The sequence below is a fragment of the Thalia democratica genome, chromosome 4 (assembly GCF_965202585.1).
Source record: "Thalia democratica chromosome 4, ktThaDemo2.hap1.1, whole genome shotgun sequence".
Classification (NCBI taxonomy): domain Eukaryota; kingdom Metazoa; phylum Chordata; class Thaliacea; order Salpida; family Salpidae; genus Thalia; species Thalia democratica.
Genome location: NC_139168.1, coordinates 29,410,664 through 29,430,282, shown reverse-complemented (window position 1 = coordinate 29,430,282; position 19,619 = coordinate 29,410,664). Strand labels below are relative to the sequence as shown.

At 26.1% G+C, this 19,619-nt stretch overlaps 1 protein-coding gene across 1 annotated transcript; it reads left to right on the top strand.

Moving 5' to 3' along the window:
* Positions 1-6,397: 6,397 nt before the first annotated feature.
* LOC145833219 (cytosolic phospholipase A2-like) lies at positions 6,398-16,726 on the top strand. The gene is made up of 17 exons (XM_082940412.1): positions 6,398-6,406; positions 6,668-6,749; positions 7,268-7,422; positions 7,578-7,691; positions 7,831-7,868; positions 8,022-8,294; positions 8,810-8,941; positions 9,186-9,279; positions 9,588-9,705; positions 11,254-11,390; positions 11,735-11,867; positions 13,066-13,229; positions 13,767-13,869; positions 15,020-15,204; positions 15,611-15,797; positions 16,030-16,178; positions 16,553-16,726. Exons 1-17 carry the CDS (start codon positions 6,398-6,400, stop codon positions 16,724-16,726), a joined length of 2,247 nt encoding a protein of 748 aa, XP_082796538.1.
* Positions 16,727-19,619: the final 2,893 nt, after the last annotated feature.

Below are 19,619 nucleotides of genomic sequence, written 5' to 3'. Positions count from 1 at the left end.
AGTTATTTGCGGGTATGGATTAATTGAAAGTTTTAATGCTGCTTAAAATAAATTTGTTTTTGTTTTGAAATAATTTATACTAAAAACTTAAAAGTTGGTTGTTTTTTAAATTTTGTAAAAAAAATATTTGTAGGTAAGTCAGTTATACTTATGGTTTTTGGTTTTAGTAAATAATAAAAACTTTAATATCAAAAATAAATTTTCAATCATTTTACGTTATGTTTGTTAAAAGAAAAACTATCATATACAATAAATGTTATAACAAACAGCTTAAAAATATAGAAATTGTATTAGTATCAAGACAATTATTTTTTTACTGAAACTTATTTTTTTTTTTTTTAATTTTTAGTTTTGTTTTAAAATATTTTTATCAATCGTATAATTTTTTATTTCTATGTATATTAACTGTATAATTGTTTTGTTAAGGAAAAAATGATTTTCAATATTTTGTACTGCATTTTACAAACTCATAAATCATTGATGTTTTTATTAAACACAAAACGGCTTTTGTCGTTTATTGAAAATCTTTAAGTAGTTGCTTACAGAAATATAAAAACTGTATTTAACTTTACTATAATAAAAATTGAAGGTAAATTTTGTTATAGTTTGTTTTCATGTACTTAAACTTCTGATAAATTTATACTACAATACTCGTTACATAATAAGTAAATTATCTTGATTTTACTATTAAGTTATGAACTTCTTCTGCAAACATAAATCTGTTGTAAATTAATCATAGTTCTTATAATTAGTTGCTATTAACTAAGAAGCGTTTTTAAATATAACTTTAAGCGTTATATTGTATTAAATTAGTAGTTAATCAATTTTTCTACAAAAAAAAAACTACTGCCTTTTAATATAATAAATAAACTTTTTACTGTTTATTTGCTTTAAATGTTTGGACTATAGTAGTCTTTAGTAGTTTAAAGTTAATTTTTTTTTCCAAATATTTTATACTGCCTTAAACAGCGGTTTTTAACTTTTTTTCATATGTTACTCCTTTACCGAAGGTAGTTACCAAACTTACCCTAAAAAAATATTATTTTTTGAATATTAAGCTTACTTAATAATAGAAATTTAAAAAAGAAAACAATTAAATACTAGGTTATAAATTAAAGGGAAAAGCAGTAAACTTGTATTCAAGAAAATGTACCCCTTAAAGCAACGGAATTCACCCCAGGGTATATTTACCCAAGGTTAAGAGTCGCTGACCTAATACAAGAAAATAAATCATTGCACTACTTTTTAGCAACAAGATAAAACGGTAATTCTATATAATTGTTTTAAAGAAAATTTAACCCAATGTCAAAGATAATCTAAATTTTTTATTAACATTACTACAATAAAAAATTGAAGCTAAGTTTAGTTATAACTCGTTTTTCACAGCTAATGGTTTTTTTTATGTACTTAAAAGTTGTATAAATTTATACCACAATACTCGTTACATAACCGGTCAATGAGTTTTATTTTACTAATAAGTTTTGAGTTGCTTTTGCAAATATAAATATGTCATAAGTTAATATAGTTGTAAGTTAGTCGCAATACTTTTTGTGAAACCTTATAATAATGTTTACAAAGTTATTTTAGTTTCGTTTAATAACATTATTATCAATTGAAGAGTTATTTTTTAAATATTGTCATCTCAATTTTTTTGAAAAAATTAAATTTAAATTGAAAATTTTGTACTTTCTATTACAAACTATGACTTCAGAAGACTGCAAGTTTTTCGGTTATGACTGACTGATGAGGCCTAATGAGGACGAAACCGGTCTCAGTCTACCGAAGCTTGTGGTCTGATGATCGAATTGGTATGATCAACCCTTTTTTTAAACTTGAGCTTGTCTAACGGCATACGAAAGTCCAGGCTTCTGCACTGCAAACTTTCTCCGATGTTTTTGTCGACTTAAATAAAAATGCAATGTATTTGTCGATATTTTCTATTTACAATTTAAATTATGTTGTTATTGATTGTCAATCTTAAGTTTACTAAAGTTCTCAAAAAACACTTGCTAACACCTACGGTAGAAAAACAATGAATTTCTATAAGTCTACATTAAAGCTATCGCTGTAGTGCATTTTTTAAAGTTTAAAACAAACAAGATTGTCTTTTATTTAAAACTAACTTGTGTCGGTTATAAAAACCTCTAAAGAATAAAAAAAAAATACTTGTGAATAAAAACACAATAAAGACATTTTTTTTAAATTTGAAGCAAAGTAAAAAAATATAACTTACCAAATAAAAATGATAATTGCAATTTTTTAAAATTAATATTAATATATACTTTAACTTTTTTTTTACAGGAGAATACGTTGTTTGCGCTCTTTAAACTTATATTTAGTTTTAGGAGGTCATACAAAAAGCTATAATCAAAAACCTTAAGTTTTTTTTCTAAGAAAAGTCTCCAAGTACCTTGAAAAAGTATTAGTATTTATTTATTGCTAGTTTCTACAAAATAAGAATTCTAGTTATAAATAAGTGTTTTTTATGAACAAAAATAAAACTTTTTGGTTCTCAACTCTTAATTTATCCTTACCAATAAACCTACCATTTACTTAATGTAGGAGTTGTTTATATTTAAATACTGTATTGTTTACAAAAGCATCGTAGTTTGTGACCTTTAGAGCGTACGTACCTACTTAAGATATAAATCTCCTTATTATTTCTAACGACTACTTACAGACTACCACAAACATTTACTATAAAGTTGCATTGCTTAGATTGTGTCAGTAATTTAATCATTTGTCCTGTGTTTACTAATCGAAACTTTTGTCTTTTTAAAAAGTTAGGATCAGCTTGTTTTGTATAGAGAGCAAAGTATAAACAAAACAGTGTTTTAAAGTTTAAATTTTAAAAAACGCAATGTCTAAAAATGAAATATTTCTATAGATAAAGAATAGTTTTTTATTAAAGTTAAAAAGAAATTTTTAATGTCTAATGTTTATTAGCTTTATAGGTTGTAGATTTTCGTATAATTTGCTACAGATATATGAAAACTTTTAATACTTTTTACCAAGCATATTCAGATTTATACATAATGTATAAAAAAAGTTTTCCATTTAACAAACTTATTTTTGACTTTAAAATGATAGCTGCACTAAATGGTTTGTACAAACCAGATAATAACTCATAAAGCGGTAAGACCTAACAAAATAATTTTAATATTCATTAAGTTTGTCAAAACACTTAGTTATATAAAATAATAACTTAAATAAATCTATAAAACTATTGTTAATATATAAGAGCTACTTACATAAAGTCAAAATAGTCTCATACTTTTTAATAATTAAAAGAAGTTTAGCGTTAAGTTGTTTTACAAACTTTTACAAGACGAATCTATGTCAAAGTTGAAATTAAATTTTACAATTATTATACGTTAAGCCACAAAAAATAGATTCATAATCCAAATTAAATCATAATCAAGTTGGAATAAAAAAAAAAAACTTTTTGTTCAAAACGATATATGTAAAACCACTGGTTTTAAAAAAACAAAAATAGCTTAATATTTGAATCGCTGATATTAAAAGTGTTGAGCAGTAGTAAAGGTTTTTTCTACACAACAACTTGAATTTATCCGCTGAAAAGTTTGTACACGTTTGAAAATAAGGCATAAAAGGTAATTGTTTCGTCCGCTTTTCTTACTGTGTTTTTAAACTTATGAACAGTAAACGTTTGAAAAAATACTTGATGATGTTGTTAAGTCAACTTTTCACCAAACCCTGAAACTTATTCAAACTGGCCTCGATAGTGTTAAATATTAAAAGTTAAATAGAAAACGACAAGAAAGTTGATTTATAGTAACAAATTTGTAATAAAAAATTTAGCTTCTTCTATAAACTGTTTTAAATCTAAATTAATTTACTTTAGTAAATTACTAAAGTAAATGATCTAATCACAAGTCCGTATAAGTGTTTAAGAAATTAAGGACAATTCTAAATATTTGTTTAAAAAGAGCTCATAATTAATTGTTTTGAATAAGTTGGTTACAAGCTAAAAATAAATGTGCTCCAGAATTGACCTACGTGCTGTACGTTTCCCATATTCTACTGCATGCGTCAAAGCATTTTTGTTGTCCGTACTGATAAACTTTTTTACACAAGAAGTTTGAATAAATATTTAGTTTATTTACAAATTGTGTAAAATCATTCTAGCTAACATAACTTATTGAACAGATAGTTGTCAACATCACTAAAATAGAACAAATCAAATATTAAAAATAAAAAATAAAGAATTTTAGTCCGCAGAATTATTTATTACTGTATGTTTATAACCGGTTTAATTTTTATTGAAAAATTTAGATAAACCTGTGTTAAACAATTCTGTAAGTGAGCTCATTAGCATTAAAGTTTAAATGTAGTTTAAAGTTTTACTCAAATTTAGTACAAAAACTAAAATTTTGTTATTTGTTTAATTTCAGAATTGCAATAGTTTTTTACAAAAATTAAGTTGGATTTATGTAAGATTCATTTGAGATAAATTTTGATCACAAGTGATGTTAGATTTTCCTGAAAATTGAAAAATATTTTGTGTAAAAATTCTTACTACTTCTCAATTTTATAAACTTTTTTAAATCTTAATTATTTCACATCAATGCACTAGCTTTAAAATCTTAAAAGATTTAAAGAGTAAAACCAATGAAGTTACACAAAACCAAAGTTCAATAACGTTATACAAAATAAACTTGATAAAAATATATACAAGACTTCAGAAATTTCTAACAATAATAACGAATTAATACATGTATTTTTGATATAATTTTTAACCAAAAATTCTAAAGGTACTAATGCTTTATTTAAGTACGAAAACTAAGTAATTATACTAGCTAATTGTGATATATGTGATTTGATATGTTTACAACTATTAAGTAACTACTACAACGACTAGTTTATTAGTACACCAATAATGAATTATTTCATTTAAAAATATTTAGTCAAAAAATTACTATTTTTAATTTTTATTGTTCTTTATTAAATGTGCAGTATATCTAAAATTTTATGCAAATTTCATTTATGCACGCAAAAAAAAAAGCTAGTTTACATTAAGCTTACAGATTTATTCCGCTGTATTATATACAATTCAATTTAAATCTGGGCGAAAGGCTTATCTTGCATAAAATTGCGTATAGAACACTGCAATTTAGTACTTATAAACGTCAATTTTGCATAACTTAATTCAAAATTATACTATTTTTCTCTCAGTGGTAAAGTGGCCCTAAGCATTTTTTTCTAAAGTTTTAAACGACAAACATTTAAATATTATTCTTCTTTGCACGATAGATGTTTTATCTATGTAGCTTGTGTACAGAATCATAAAAAAGTTATAGTAATGTATATTTATTATAAAATTTTTGTTTATAGTTACATAAGTCATCTGAAACAAAAACTAGTTTGTTTATAACTTGTTTTATAAAAACTTCTTTTTTAAATGTTTTACGATAAAAAAAAACTTAGTTGTTTTAACAAGTACTTTAAATAAAAAAATATTATAAACTAAAAAACATAGAACATATGTTATTTAGGTAAAGTTGGTTGCTATTTCGACTGAATACTTTATAAAAAAAAAAAAGTTTTCTTATTAAAAATTAAAGTATTTTTACATTATTTATATAGAAGAGAAATCAGATAGGTATGGTGTTAGGTCTCTTAACAAGAATTACCAAAAATTATAGTAAAACATTTTTGCGGAACTTCATTATGATAAAAGTTTTTGTTGTAAGAAAGGTTCGTCAGAGCATACAATGTAGCTTATATTGTTTTTTAAAACTTCAACAATTAGTTTAAGCTCTGTTATCTGTTGAGCTATTATAACATTTTATCTGAAAAAGTTTTCTCAAAATATTTCGTTTTTATTTTAATTTGTAAACTAACTCCTTCTACTAATGATTAAAAATTGTTTAAGTTAATTATTTATAAAAAGTACCTGACGCAGATAAATAGTTTGAGTTTATTAGTACTACTTGTTTTTCATTATCATAGGTATTCAATATTTTTTTTAATCTAACGAGCTTTACAAAACATTTTTTAAACAGAAGAAAATAAAAAACGGCTTTGTAATACTTAAATAAAAAAAAGTAAAATTTACTGTTTAAAAAAAGTTTCAAGTTTAAGACTAATAAATTAGTTTAATTAATCCTTTTAAAACATGTTCTCAAAAGTACTGGAATAATAAGAAGTGATATTATTTAAATGCTAACTCATAAACACAACAAAATAATAAATAAACACTTTTAATTAAAAATTAAATAAAACTTAATTGTTTTGTTTTCGAAAATTAAATAAAATAAAAAAATTAATAAGGTAAATTTTTTTATCTGAAACATAATATATAGCTTTGATAAGTTGCTGTTTTGCAGACAATAAATATATTTGACTTGATGTTTTTACTGATACATCTTTCTCAATGTATAAGGTTAGTTTGTTTTTATGTAAGTTAAAATAAAAATAAAACTTTGTCATTACGCGTAACTCTTAAACTAGTTGTGTCTAAACAGTTTATTTAGTTTAAATAATTAGAAAAAAAATTAGTGATGATTTTTATATTTTAAACTTACTAAAGAAAATAGAGCTTTTAAGGATTGATCTAGCTAAAAATTATTTACAACGATAATATGAAAGATTTTTTAGTACAAATAAAACTTAAACAAATTTTGCACATCTGACTAATTTTTAGGTAAATGCAAGTCTCTGTGACCTATTAGAAGTCACAATAACGGAAGGCAGAAAAGTAACTAAGGGCTCGTTTGGTGGCTTCAGTTGGTTTTTGTTGCAATTGTTTGAACAGAAATACCTTTTTTATGAGTGATTATAATTGTTTTATTAAAACTTAATTATAGAACACTTGCATATGATAAAAATCCGAAAAACAAGAACTGTTGGTTTTTAAAATAAACGGTGTCATTTTTTTACAGGTCATTAAAATTGTCACATAAAAAATTTATGAAAACACAACTTTACAAGTTTTTTAATTTATAAATATCTTATAAAGTTTTAAGTACTTTTGAAAAAGATTACTACAATTTTTATTACTTTAAATTCTTTAGAAAACATTTTAGCAGAGGTAGTTGTCAGATGAAAATAATTTTTTAATACTTATAGAAGTCTAAAAGTTAATTGTTCTAAATATTTCTACTTCATAGTTTTTTTTTTCAAACTTCTGACTATAATAACTGTAAGTTGTCTACGTACGAATCATATTTAAAAAAATATTTAAGTAAAGTTTTATGAAAACTTTCAAAAAATAAAACCTAACCTTAAAATAATATTTTTCAAGTTGACACACCAGACCCTTATGTAGAAATTGAACTGTTGAAAGCTCCTGATTCGTTAAAAAGAACCACATGCATTTCAAATGACCCTAACCCTCAGTGGTTCGAAACATTCAAATATTATTTGCCTCCAAAGTCTGCAAAACCAACCATTTGCAAGGTTAGATTTACCTACAGAATTTCTTAAATTCATTTTTACAAAACCTTTAGTTGAAAAGCTTCGATTTAAATTGACTTATTTTTTTTTCAAAAATACTGAACGCTTTAATGATTAAAAACTTGCAGACTTTTTATCTTTTTAATAAAACTTTGCAGATACGACTTTTGGACTCGAATATAACAATGAATGAGAAAATTGGTGAAGTTGTGATTGACGTCAATGATATTAAAATTGGAGATGTCACAAACAAAACATTCAAGTTTTTAAACGTATGTTTTTCTTTTAAACGTTAAAATTTTAACAACAAATCAAGTGTTTATAACTTTTACTACAATCTTTCTGAGTCTACTAGTTTTTTGATTTTTTATTTATGTAAATAACTAATTGTTCATATTAAAACTTTTTCAGGGCTCTGAAGTGGATGTTCAATTTAAACGTCAAGTGAAGTTAGTGGTTGCTTTTTAAGTATAAGTGCTTTTTTATCTATTTTAAACTACTAAATTTGCCTTTGTAATTTTTATGGGTTTCTGAAACTTGTTTAGATTACAAAAAAATTAAAGTTATATACTGTATAACTTTTAAAACTTTTACGCCAATAGCAAACAGTATGACATAAGATACGAACTGGCACTGTGCCAAGAAGAAAACAATTTCCGAAAACTTCGTTCAAAAATAATCACTGAAAACTTGAGGACGCTGCTAGGAAACGAAAGGGGACCGAGGAACGAAAATGAGACCCCGTGTATCGGCATTTTGGGTTCCGGGGGCGGTTACAGAGCACTTTGTGGGTTCAGTGGGGCCGTGTCGGCCCTGAAAGAGCTTGGACTGTTTGACTGTGCCATGTACCTGTGTGGACTTTCTGGTTCCAGTTGGTAAGTGACGATCTTATACTAATAAACATAAGTATTAATTAAAGTTTACTTTAAAAAGATATATATTTTTTTATTTTATTTTTGTGTAATCAAGTTAGAAACTAAGCTCATAGTAACAATTTTTATATTTTCTTTATTTTGCGAGTTAAACAAATAAGTTTTTCATTTAAGCTTTTTCATGTTTTTAGACATCAATTTTTCTCCTATCATTTCGTAATTTAAAAATAAAAAAAAACAGTTAATTAAAAATATTAATTGTATTTCCATTAGAATTAATATTGTATATTAGTTCTATTAAAGTTTTTACACAACGAGCTATAAATGGTACTATATAGTCTCTTTAAATACAATTTCGACTGAAACTTTAATAAACTACTTTAATATAGTTTAGTATATCTTTTAAAGTTTTTAATAGTTTATGAGTAAAGTGTAAAAGTTACCCTTTGAAAAAACACATGTAGATTTTATATAAAAATACAATTTTTTACTTCTTATAAACTAGTTTTTTTTTGCAGGTGTCAATCAGCATTGTATTCTCATCCATCTTTTCCTGAATTTGGTGTCGATCACGCTATTGAAAATATGAAGAAAAGTTTAAGCAAGGGTTATATGACTTGCTTCAGCCCCAGCGACATACTAAGATATATGTAAGTTATTATGTTTTCTTAGGAACTGATAACTTGTAATAAATTGTGCAAACATAATTAAATATACATAATTTAAAAACTCCACGCAGTAAAAAAAACAATATAAAACTGTTTTAACTTTTTAAAATAAAACCTTATGCAATTTAAATTACTTCACACGCATACTAGCGTAATTCGGAAAAAAGTATGATTTCAAAGTTTTTTGATGTTTTTTTATGACTTTTTTACGCTTTTTTTCATATAGCAAAACATTGAAAGAAAAACGCCAATCCGGACAACCCATAGCTTTTACGGACTTGTATGGACTTTTGATTGGTGATCATCTGCTATCTCCAGATGTATATTTTCTATACTAGTAACAAATGTTTTATTTGAACTGTATTTTATTAATGTTACAGCTTAAAACAATACTACAACATAACTACTAACGTTGATTTTTTAATTTAAAATACTCAAATTTTTACAAAAAAAAATCAATATTTCAATTAAAATTAAAACAGTTATAAGAGTAAGTTATATTTTATATTACAATAGTTAACATCAAACAAAAAATAGTTTATCCAAAACTTTGTAAAGCTTATTAGCTTGCTTATTTTTTCAACAACTTTTTAAGCCCATACTTTTTACACACAAAAACAAACAACAGTTAAGGGACACGGTGACGCTGTCCGACTTTCAAAATAAAATAGACAATGGCCAGTCACCGATGCCGCTGATGTGTTGTGTCCACGCCAAGTCAAGTTTATCAGCTCGGGTATTTCACGGTATGTATTTGAAGTATTCAGCTGTTTATCGGTATAAGCTTAGAGAAAAAATTAAGAACTGAATCAGCCTTGCTTAAAAAAGGCTTTACTTGAGAAATTTGCCAAGTTGAGATATTTTTGAAATTTTTATCCTTTAGTCGCTTTAGTTTAAATTCTCTTTAATTGTAATCGTGTTAGTTGTCGTAGTTTCGTGGTACTTATCTCGTCACAATTGTTGGAAAAATATTCATAACTTAATGTTTACTTTTTAGATAAAGCTATTTTTGACAGCAAAAAATTATAAGAGGTTTGTTACTGAAAAAATTTAAAGCTAAGTTAATTCTGATTTTTCAACTAGATTAAACTGTTATTATTTTTTACTGTCATTCAGAAACAATATACTCGAAACTAAAATTGATTAGAATAATTTGTTTGATTACTGCTTAAAGCTATTAAAAAGATAGTAATGCTTAATATTTTGTAGAATAAAAGCAAGTATAAAATATTAACAAACAATCTGGTGCAGGATGTGTTTTTTTTACTTAAAAAAATATTTGAACCCAACATTTTTCTTGCTTGTAACTTAAATCTTTTTTTTTTTTCAAGTTTATTTATGCTATCTTAAATGTTAAAAGCAGTTCGGTTTGTTCGTTATATTTAATTTGAAATCAGTTTTTGTAAAATAAGTGGTCTTCATAATGAAAATATTCTTTAAAAATTAGTTTACTGTTTTATTTTGTCAAAAATCATTTTTAAACCTAATCACCACACCAGATATAAACTCCAAACCAGAGGTTGGCGAACTGTGGCTTGCGATGTGGTTTTTATCTATAAACAATTAATATTGACTAAACAAGTGTACAAGTATACTTTTTTTTGTGTTGAAATATACTTTCTGTTTTATGTTTCTTTTATGTTCTGTATTGTACAATTTTTTTGTTTATATTAATAAATTTAAATTATATAGTTATATAACTAAAATAAAATTGATATAAATAATTAAAGTAAAAGAACACTGACTCCTGCTCTAAACTAACATGTGATTTATGAAACAAACTTAAAACAACTTTCATGCAATAATAAAGCTTTCTGATATTTAAACTCAAGCAACATAATATTTTTCCTCGTGTTAGGTTTACTGACAAAAGAACACATGTAAACAAATATTTAAAAAGGATACACTAAGAAAGGATTTTTTGCAGACTCAACTTTAATCAAACGCTTATAATGGCTAACACTTTTTTTTAACAAGAAACATTAAAAACAGTTAATTTTTTTTTTGGCTCCATCTTTTATCTAGTTTACTTTTTGAAAATTGAACCAAAACTCTGAAGTTTTAAATCTAAATGCAATACACTGTTGATAAACAGCACCTGACAAAATTAAAACTTTTAAGCTTAAAGTTTCAAAAAGAGTACTTTTAGATTGCGTTAGTTTTAAGACACAAAGTAAAAAGTTGGACCTAAGTACTAAAAAAATAATAATATTGTTACTAATTAGTTATAACAGTGTTAGTAGTACAAACGTTTTGTTCAAATTTACTTTATATTTGTCATAATAACAATTTAGAATGGGTTGAATTCAGTCCTTACGAAATAGGAATGCCGAAGTACGGGACTTTCGTTCGTACATCGGATTTTAACAGCAAGTTTTTCATGGGAGCAATAACCAAAAGATACCCGGAACCACCTTTGCACTTTCTCATAGTACGTTTGCTTGTCACGCTTGTAGTTTAATTTGGAGAAACAAAAAAAATGTCACAAAGCTTTATTTTCTTTTAAAAAAGTACTTGTGAAAATTACGACTGGACATCAACAGAAAAACGTTGTGTTTTTGTTTAGGTTTTTAAGGTTAAAAAGTAAAAAAAGACCTTTCAGTACAAAATTAGTATTTTAAAACTTCAGGCCTAATGTAAACTGCTTTATGCATTTAGATTATTTATAATTGAAAAAAGATCTTTTGAGTTGCAGCAATTAAAGAACAAAAACATACAGAGTTTTTGCATAGGGTTACAGTGTTGATAACTATTCTTTCACATTTGTTTTAACAGGGAGTGTGGGGAAGCGGTTACTGCATAAAGTTTACTAGGTTGATGCAAAGGTTGAAATTATCAGGAGAAAGTGGTGGAGGTGAAGCGAACTCGAACTTGGATGAAAGCAAAACAACTTTCGACGACTCGGGTGGTTAGAGAAAATGAAAATAAATATATTGATGCGTCGTTATAGTTTTCAAACTAGTTTAGCATCAAAAAACATGAATAACTGAGTTGTTTGTGAAACTTAACTAATAAATAAGTATTAAACATTTATGACTAAAAAACTTCTAATGCTGCTCCTTAAAAAATCATTTTTTGACTTATTATTTTTTGAGTTATTATTTTAAAACAAATTGTCAGATTTTTGTTATTCTGAGCGTAAACACAGCAAACTTAGTACTTTGAAAACATTGATAACATTGACAACAATTGCCTATCTAGATTTGCTTAGAAATTATTAAGTTATTGTTTGTATTTGTTTTATTACCAAAATGCTTACATCTTTGTTGTAGTGAACATTTAAGGTCAAACAAAGTCTTTTTTGTTACTTAAACTAAGAATATTAAATTACTGTTGAAAACATTTAAACTTAAATATTCTATTATCTAGCTCATTTAGAATAAATAGTTATTAAAAACGACGTTAAATATTTTGAAAAATACGTAGTTTAAGAATATCTTACATAATACTGTAACTCTATCTTATATTGAGTAAGTTAAGTAGTGTACTGCGGTTATAACTTGTAATTTTGTAATTTGATACAATAATAGTTTTTGCTTCAACTATTCATAAATTGTATCAATATTTACAGAAAGTACTTCGATATAAACAGGGTTTTGAAGCTATTTATTTAAATAAAAGATTAATTGACCAGAAATTAAAATTTAAAATGCAAAAAAAAAAAGTTAAAAAAGTTTTATTTATGCAACGACTGGACTGTTTAGGTTAACAAAACAAAATTTATACTGTGCTTATTAGTTCTTAACCAAATTACATTTAAACTATCCGGTAAAGACATTTAACTTATATCAATAAAACTAGTTCAAATTATATTTAATTTGTTGCTGACAAAAACCCATAAACACAAAAAACAATATTGTTTTAAACCTATTTTCTAGGCACTACAAATAAATTTTATTAGTTTATTAAATTCTGAAATGAAAAGGCGTTCATATGTAATTGTTTTGTTTGTAAATGTATCGACTAAATAGTTTCGATATTACAGTTTTCAAATATTAAAATTTTACAACTTTCTTTTTTCTAAGTAAATGTTTACTTAATAGTTTAGAAAGCCCTACAATTTTAACGTTGTAACTCAGTTTAAAAATTCCTGTCTAATTATACAGACGACCTATGTAGTGACGATGATAGCAATTATGGTAATTTGGCGAGCCAAGAAATTGAACAAGTGCTTTCATATTATGACGTAACAAACACTCATGAAGCACAAGAAAATAAAACGGCCGATGAAGCTACACAGATCGATAATAACCCTAATGAAAATGCATCTGTATGGTAGTGTTGACTTGTAAAACTTGTACAGCGTGCTAATTTAAATACTAAAAAATATACAGTGCTATGTTTTGTAGACAAATCTAAACTTTTTGTTTCATTTATTTTATAATATACACTCACTTATAAGTAAGATTGAAACTAAATTGTCTTAAATTTTGTAAAAGGCAGACGCTTATAGAGGCTATGAAGTGGCTTTTTTGGTTCATACCTCAGCAAACTCATTTTGACAAACAAAGAAACCTTAAGTCTGGGCAAGAAGTAGCTACCATTCAAAACAAAAAAAGAAATAATTTGAGCATCAAGGACAGCATTTTAAAAACTTTGTTTAATTCAAAAATGTTTTCAGTATGTCTGTGTTATTATTTTTTTGAATGTTGAGTCACTGTTTATTTAAACTGTGTACTTTAAAGTAATGTTAAGTAGATTTTTTACATTAAAACGTGCAACTTTATTGTAGAATGTTTTCCTATACAAGTCTAGATTTAATAAATAATTACAAACTTTATACGCCAAGCGTTTCTAAAACTTGTAGGGTAGAGAATTTCGAGCAGGGAAAATACTGAATTTTATGAGAGGTTTGGAAACGTCTTGTTCTTGCCCTATTATGTCAAATTCAAATCCAACTGCTAACGAAGGTTTGGGTAGTAGTTATTGTCTTTAGAATAAGAACTTATACTAAGTTAAAAATGATGGTCTTTGATGATCAAGCTTTTTATAATATGATTTGAAAAATAAACAAATAAGACGCTTGCGTTAATCAAATTTAACGATTTTGTTAATAAGATAAATGTTGTTCATTATAATAACACGTATGTCTGTTTTAACGATTTAACTTAAAATTTATCTCTAAAATTTGTTATTTTTTTTTATTTCTTATTTATAAAAGACCATCGACTTATTTTTAATCTTTAATCGATTTGTTTACTTTGTAAACTTATTTAAACTCAGCAAAGAACTTTACTTATGTAATGTATTCAGACGTGTTAGCATAACTGAATTAACTTTGTTAACCAGACTGTAAAAAACTTACATATATATATATATTGATAGTCTAAAAAAAAGGTTTTCGTCAATAGCGCTCGACAAGTTAAATTGGAGCTAAATACTTATTTGATTATATAATAAACTAAAGATTTATACGACCGTTTCGTATATGAGATATATTATACCAAACACTCCTCAGTAAAACTGAAATTTATTAAAAATGATTAATGGAAATTTAGAATTTAGTTTTTTTTATAAGTATAATGACGTAGTTAAAAAGAATGTTTTTGTGCAGATATTACTGAAATCTTGAACTTTAGATCAAGATGATTTTATCGCCTCTAACACAGCGGTGCTAAACCTTTTTTAATGTTTTACCGCTTTTTGGAAGGTAATTACCAAGTATACCCCCAATATACAAAATAATGTTTAATTTTTAGAATTTTTTTTTTTTAATTCTAAAGCTTATTAAATGCAAAAAGTCGTAAAGATTTAATTTAACTTAAAAAAGTTACGGTTTAATACTAACATATAAACTAAAACAAATTCAATAAACATCAATATACTAAATCTGTAAAAAAGAAAAAATTACTCCTTAAACAATTAAATTTACCCCAGGTTTAGAATCGCATAACGATTGCATTCTCAATCATCTCATACACTTAAAGTTATAAACAGTACAATACTACTTATTTATTTTTGAAACTAACAATAAAAGTTTTAAAAACAAAAAAATTTAGCGCTGAGCTAGCAAACCTGTAATGTTTTTTGTCAGCATTAATCTCGATGTACTAACGACAGATGACAAGGAATTCAGCAGAATAGACGAAACAATCAGCAGTAGCAAGAAGACGGTGATGATGATCGATGCAGGACTCGTTTTCAATTCTCCCTACCCGCTCATACTCCGACAGGAACGTCGGTGTGACGTCATAGTATCTTACGATTTCAGCGGAAGAGATAAAGACGAAATGATGCCGTTTAATGTTTGTTTTTGATAAATTAATTAATTGGATCTTGTCTAAAAACAGTTAATTTTTTTTCAAATATATAATATTTTTAAAACAGACCATAAAACTTATTCAAATTGCTTATTATATTAACTTTTTGTAAATAAATAATTTATAATATAATTTATTGCTATGTTTAAATTGTAACTTCAAAAGTTTAAAGTTGGTCACATGAATCAATACGCAATAAATAAGTTTCATTTACTTTCAATAAACTAGAGTAAACTTGTTATTTAACTAACTTTTCAGTTATAACTACATACCTTAAAAAACTTTTTAAAGGTGGTAAATTTATTGTTTGTTTCTAAGTCTTCAAATTTATGATGACGGCTTTATTAGCGGTAATGACTAATAAAAAAAGTTACCATACTTTGCACCTCAGGACCTTTTACTTGCGGAAAAATGGGCGAGACTGCACAACATGCCATTTCCGCCAATCGACACGTCTGTATACGAAAGAGAAGGTTTAAAGGAAATGTATATTTTCAAAGACGACAATGATCCTAATTGCCCGGTTGTCATCCACTTTTGCTTGTGCAATGTCACGTACAGAAAGTTCAGTGAACCCGGTTTGTTTTGGAAGCTTGTAATCACAACATTTAAACTTACCGAACTACTTGCCTAGTTTGTAGCTGGTAGTTAGTAATATTAAATTCTACTTCATTGCTGTATAAAGCTAAAAAATACTGTGTAGCTGAGTAGTTTAAATAGAAAATATTTATTGCAAAAAAGTGATGGTACAAATAAAAGAGCAAAAGTTTTTATTCTATCACTCGCATTCTTTTAATTCTATAAACTCAGGAGTACCGAGGGAACCTGGAGACAAGGAAGGAGACTTCCTGATATTTTCAAAAGACACTCCTTATTTGACCTCTGATTTCGTTTACGAAAATCACGAGTTCGAAAGATTGCACAATCTCGTCAAGTTCAACACAATACTCAACAAACAGGTATTTATTCAGTTCTAATTTTATTATTAACATAAAAATTATTGTATTTATACGACTTATTGTGTGTTAGCTTAGCAGCAAAGTATCAAAGCTTAATTGGTTTTAAGTTTTAGCTCAGTAGTACTGCGTTTTAGGCACAGAACACTTAATTTTTTAAACGGAATTTTAAACATTTAAAAAGTTTGATTTGCTCATTATACTAAAATGTGCTTTTTTTTTTATTCGTTTTTTTATTTGAAAACAAAAATTTTGAAAGTTTTAACATAATGATATCATAACAAATGTTGTAATATGCTGTTTAAAAAATAAACGTAAATATTTTATTTTTTTCTCATCAAATAATTTTTTGTTTAATTCGCTTATTCCTCATACAGAAAATCTTAGATACAATTGCAGAGCGCGTTGAGTTGAAAAGAAACCGAATTGATGAGGAAAATAGCGTTTTAGTAAACGATAATGACGAAAAGAGAAAAAAGTTTGCAGAAAAATTCGGAGATATTCAGGCTGAAATTTCATTCAGCCCTGAAAAAGTGGACATTGTTCGTTAAAATGTTATTATGTGCTTTAACAAAATGTTATTAATCTTTGTCAGTTTTTATGCATTTGAAATGTTATAGAGCCTAAATATTGCAAATATAAGCTAAACAAAAACTTTAACTCAAATTTTTTCATTTTCTTTATGTTAAAGCGTTGTTTTTTTGTTTAAGTCAATGTAAAAGCATTAGTTTTAGAACAAATATGGTAGCTTTAATTTTTGAACACAATATTAAACGGTTTATAAAGTTTTTAAGGTTAGCTAACTTTTACTTTCTTTTTAATGAGTCACTGATTTAAGTTTAATATTGATTAAAGTAGTTACTTTAATTGTAGTTTACTAATCAGAAAACAATCTAATTGTCAGATTGTAGTCCTCCGCGGCCTGAGGTAGGAACTACCTTTAATTAGGGGAAGTCCCCTTTTTTGTGCTAAACACTTAGCGCGTTTAGCTCTTGAGGTTTTTACTGAATTTACCTTACTCATTAGGTTCAACTTAGTAATTAATAAGTATGTAATAAACTTAATATATATAATTTCTTTAATAAATGTAGTTTATTGAAAACGTGATGTTAATGTGAAAATTAGGAAGTAGAATTAGAAGTGATAATGCAGCTAATAAATCAGTTGAATAAAACTGCGAATAAAAACACAACAAAAAAACACAAAGTTCTACAAATAGAAATGTCTTAATGATGTTCTTAAAGTGTCTGAGTGACACAATCTTAAACACAAAATAGGTCTTACTAATAATACAGAGTCTTAATATATGTCGTGCTTCATGCACAACGATGGCTAAATTAAGCACAATATAATATGATAATGCAAATAAGCATCAAGATCTTATAAAACGAAAACAATAAAAAAGTTCTTATAATAAATTCGTGTGCGTCTCGCACGGTCTTATGGCTTAACTGAGCGAAATAACAAATAATGCTAAAGTTTTATTGTGTGTTGATTTGATAAACAATCGTCTAACGCCCCCTGGCGGTCATTTAAAAACAACAAAATATACATTTTGTTACATTTCCCCACCTTATAGTCCTCGATTGAAGTCTTTTGGTGGGGTCTTGCAACATTTTTAAGTGTATCTCATAAACATAAATGCATAAATTTGAATATTAATTTTCAAAATGTACAAAATCGTTAGATAGTATCTTTTTTATGGTTAAAATGGTTCTTATAAGTTTTTATACAATAGTGAAAAGTATATAATACTGTCTCTCAGAAATTTTTATAAGTCTTAACTCCATCGGCGGCCGTCAGCTGCTGCTTTTTCTGCCTGCCTCTCCAATCTGACCACTTTTAGGCGCTAAGCCTGTCTGTCCGTTGAATACCTCTCTTCAGCTTGGTTCGATCTGTTTGTAACATCAGCTGTGGTGTGTAACAGCTACAAATGCCTTCACACTTCAGAAACATTGCTTTGCGTCTCTTTAACTATCTGATGACGTTTTTAGTGTTTTCTCCGTTAGGCTGTGCATAAGAGCAAGTATTTGCGCCTTGCGTATATAAACTTTCTTGCTTACTAGCATCGTTATGAGACGGTTTGTAAATTTTTAATCAACTTTTTTGATTAATATATAACATAATCATGTGAATCCAACAGTTTTTTTTTTGCTCAACTATTAATTACAAAAAATTAAATACAAAAGTCTTTTTATATACACACAAGGCAAGCAATAAAAGAACATTAATAGCGATATCGATAAAAAGGTTAGCTTTTAATTTTTCAAAACTCGTTTGCGGTTAATTTGGAAAAAAAAAAGTGTAATATATTTTTAATTTCTAATAGTTAACAGCTTTGCTCAAAAACAACATTACTAAAATTTTAATTGTCAAAAAAATAAAGTTATTAAAATTACTTATTAGAACATAATATAGTAAAACTCTTAAAGATATTGCTTTAAACAAACGATTTTAATAATAACAAGATAATAGCAATATGAGAAAGCAATTAAATTTCTATTGTGGCAAAGTTAATAACTTTAATCTCCATGCTTAATGCAAAATAATTAAAATCTTTTTTTAAATTGCATATGTTTTCATGCTTTTTTTAAAACTTTGCAACTAATTAAGTTTAATTACCCAAGTTTAAAGTACGTGATTAGCCAACTGTAAAACTTTCAAGTCTTCCCAGTTCGCGAAGCAAAAAATATCAATAATCTTTAAAAATTAATCTTAAAAGTAATACTTTACGAAACAATTTTGAGCAAGTTCTTTCTGAGCAAGTTCAATTTTGAGCAACCAAGTTTGAACTTGTTTTAAATCATTTTAAGTCTTATAGGTCAAAAAGATATTGGCTTAAGAGAGCAGATTAAATTAGTGTTTAAAATAATTTACACATGTTTTTAATTCAAAGTTGTAAAAATTGACCTAAAAATTAAAAGGCCAAAATTAAAACAGGTAAAAGATGTATTTTTTTAGAAAAACACACTGTTGAACTTAATTTGGTTCTTAAAATAGCTTAAAAAAGTTTTTTATTTGTGGTCGTAAAATTTGACCTAAATTACACTTAAAACACGTTTTCAAAAGTCGTTTTAATTTTTCAAACTGAGTTGCTGTTTTATAAAAATGTTAGTGGAAAGTTTTTTGAAAATTTCTTTCTTTTTAGCTTCAAAATTTACTCGCACTTGTTGCACAAAAAAAAAAAAAAACTTTTGGTTATATTAAACATCAAAAGGTGCTTCATATAGTGTTTTTAAAAGGTTTTTTTTCAAAAATAAACTTGCTCAAATATAATAACTTCAAAACCAAAAATTCCTTAAAACCTCTGATTACATAACTTATTACCATGAGATTTTAAAACGTTTAAACAAAATAATCATTAAGTTTTCATAGATAGCTTAAAAATACAGTAAATTTTTGGAAATTTGTTAACAAAACTTTTTATTTTATAATTGATAATGA

Coding starts and splice junctions, on each gene's coding strand:
- LOC145833219 (XM_082940412.1), top strand. Junction 8,942..9,185: donor AGCGACATACTAAGATATAT/GTAAGTTATTAT, acceptor TTTTTCATATAG/CAAAACATTGAAAGAAAAAC. Junction 13,870..15,019: donor AAATCCAACTGCTAACGAAG/GTTTGGGTAGTA, acceptor TACTAACGACAG/ATGACAAGGAATTCAGCAGA.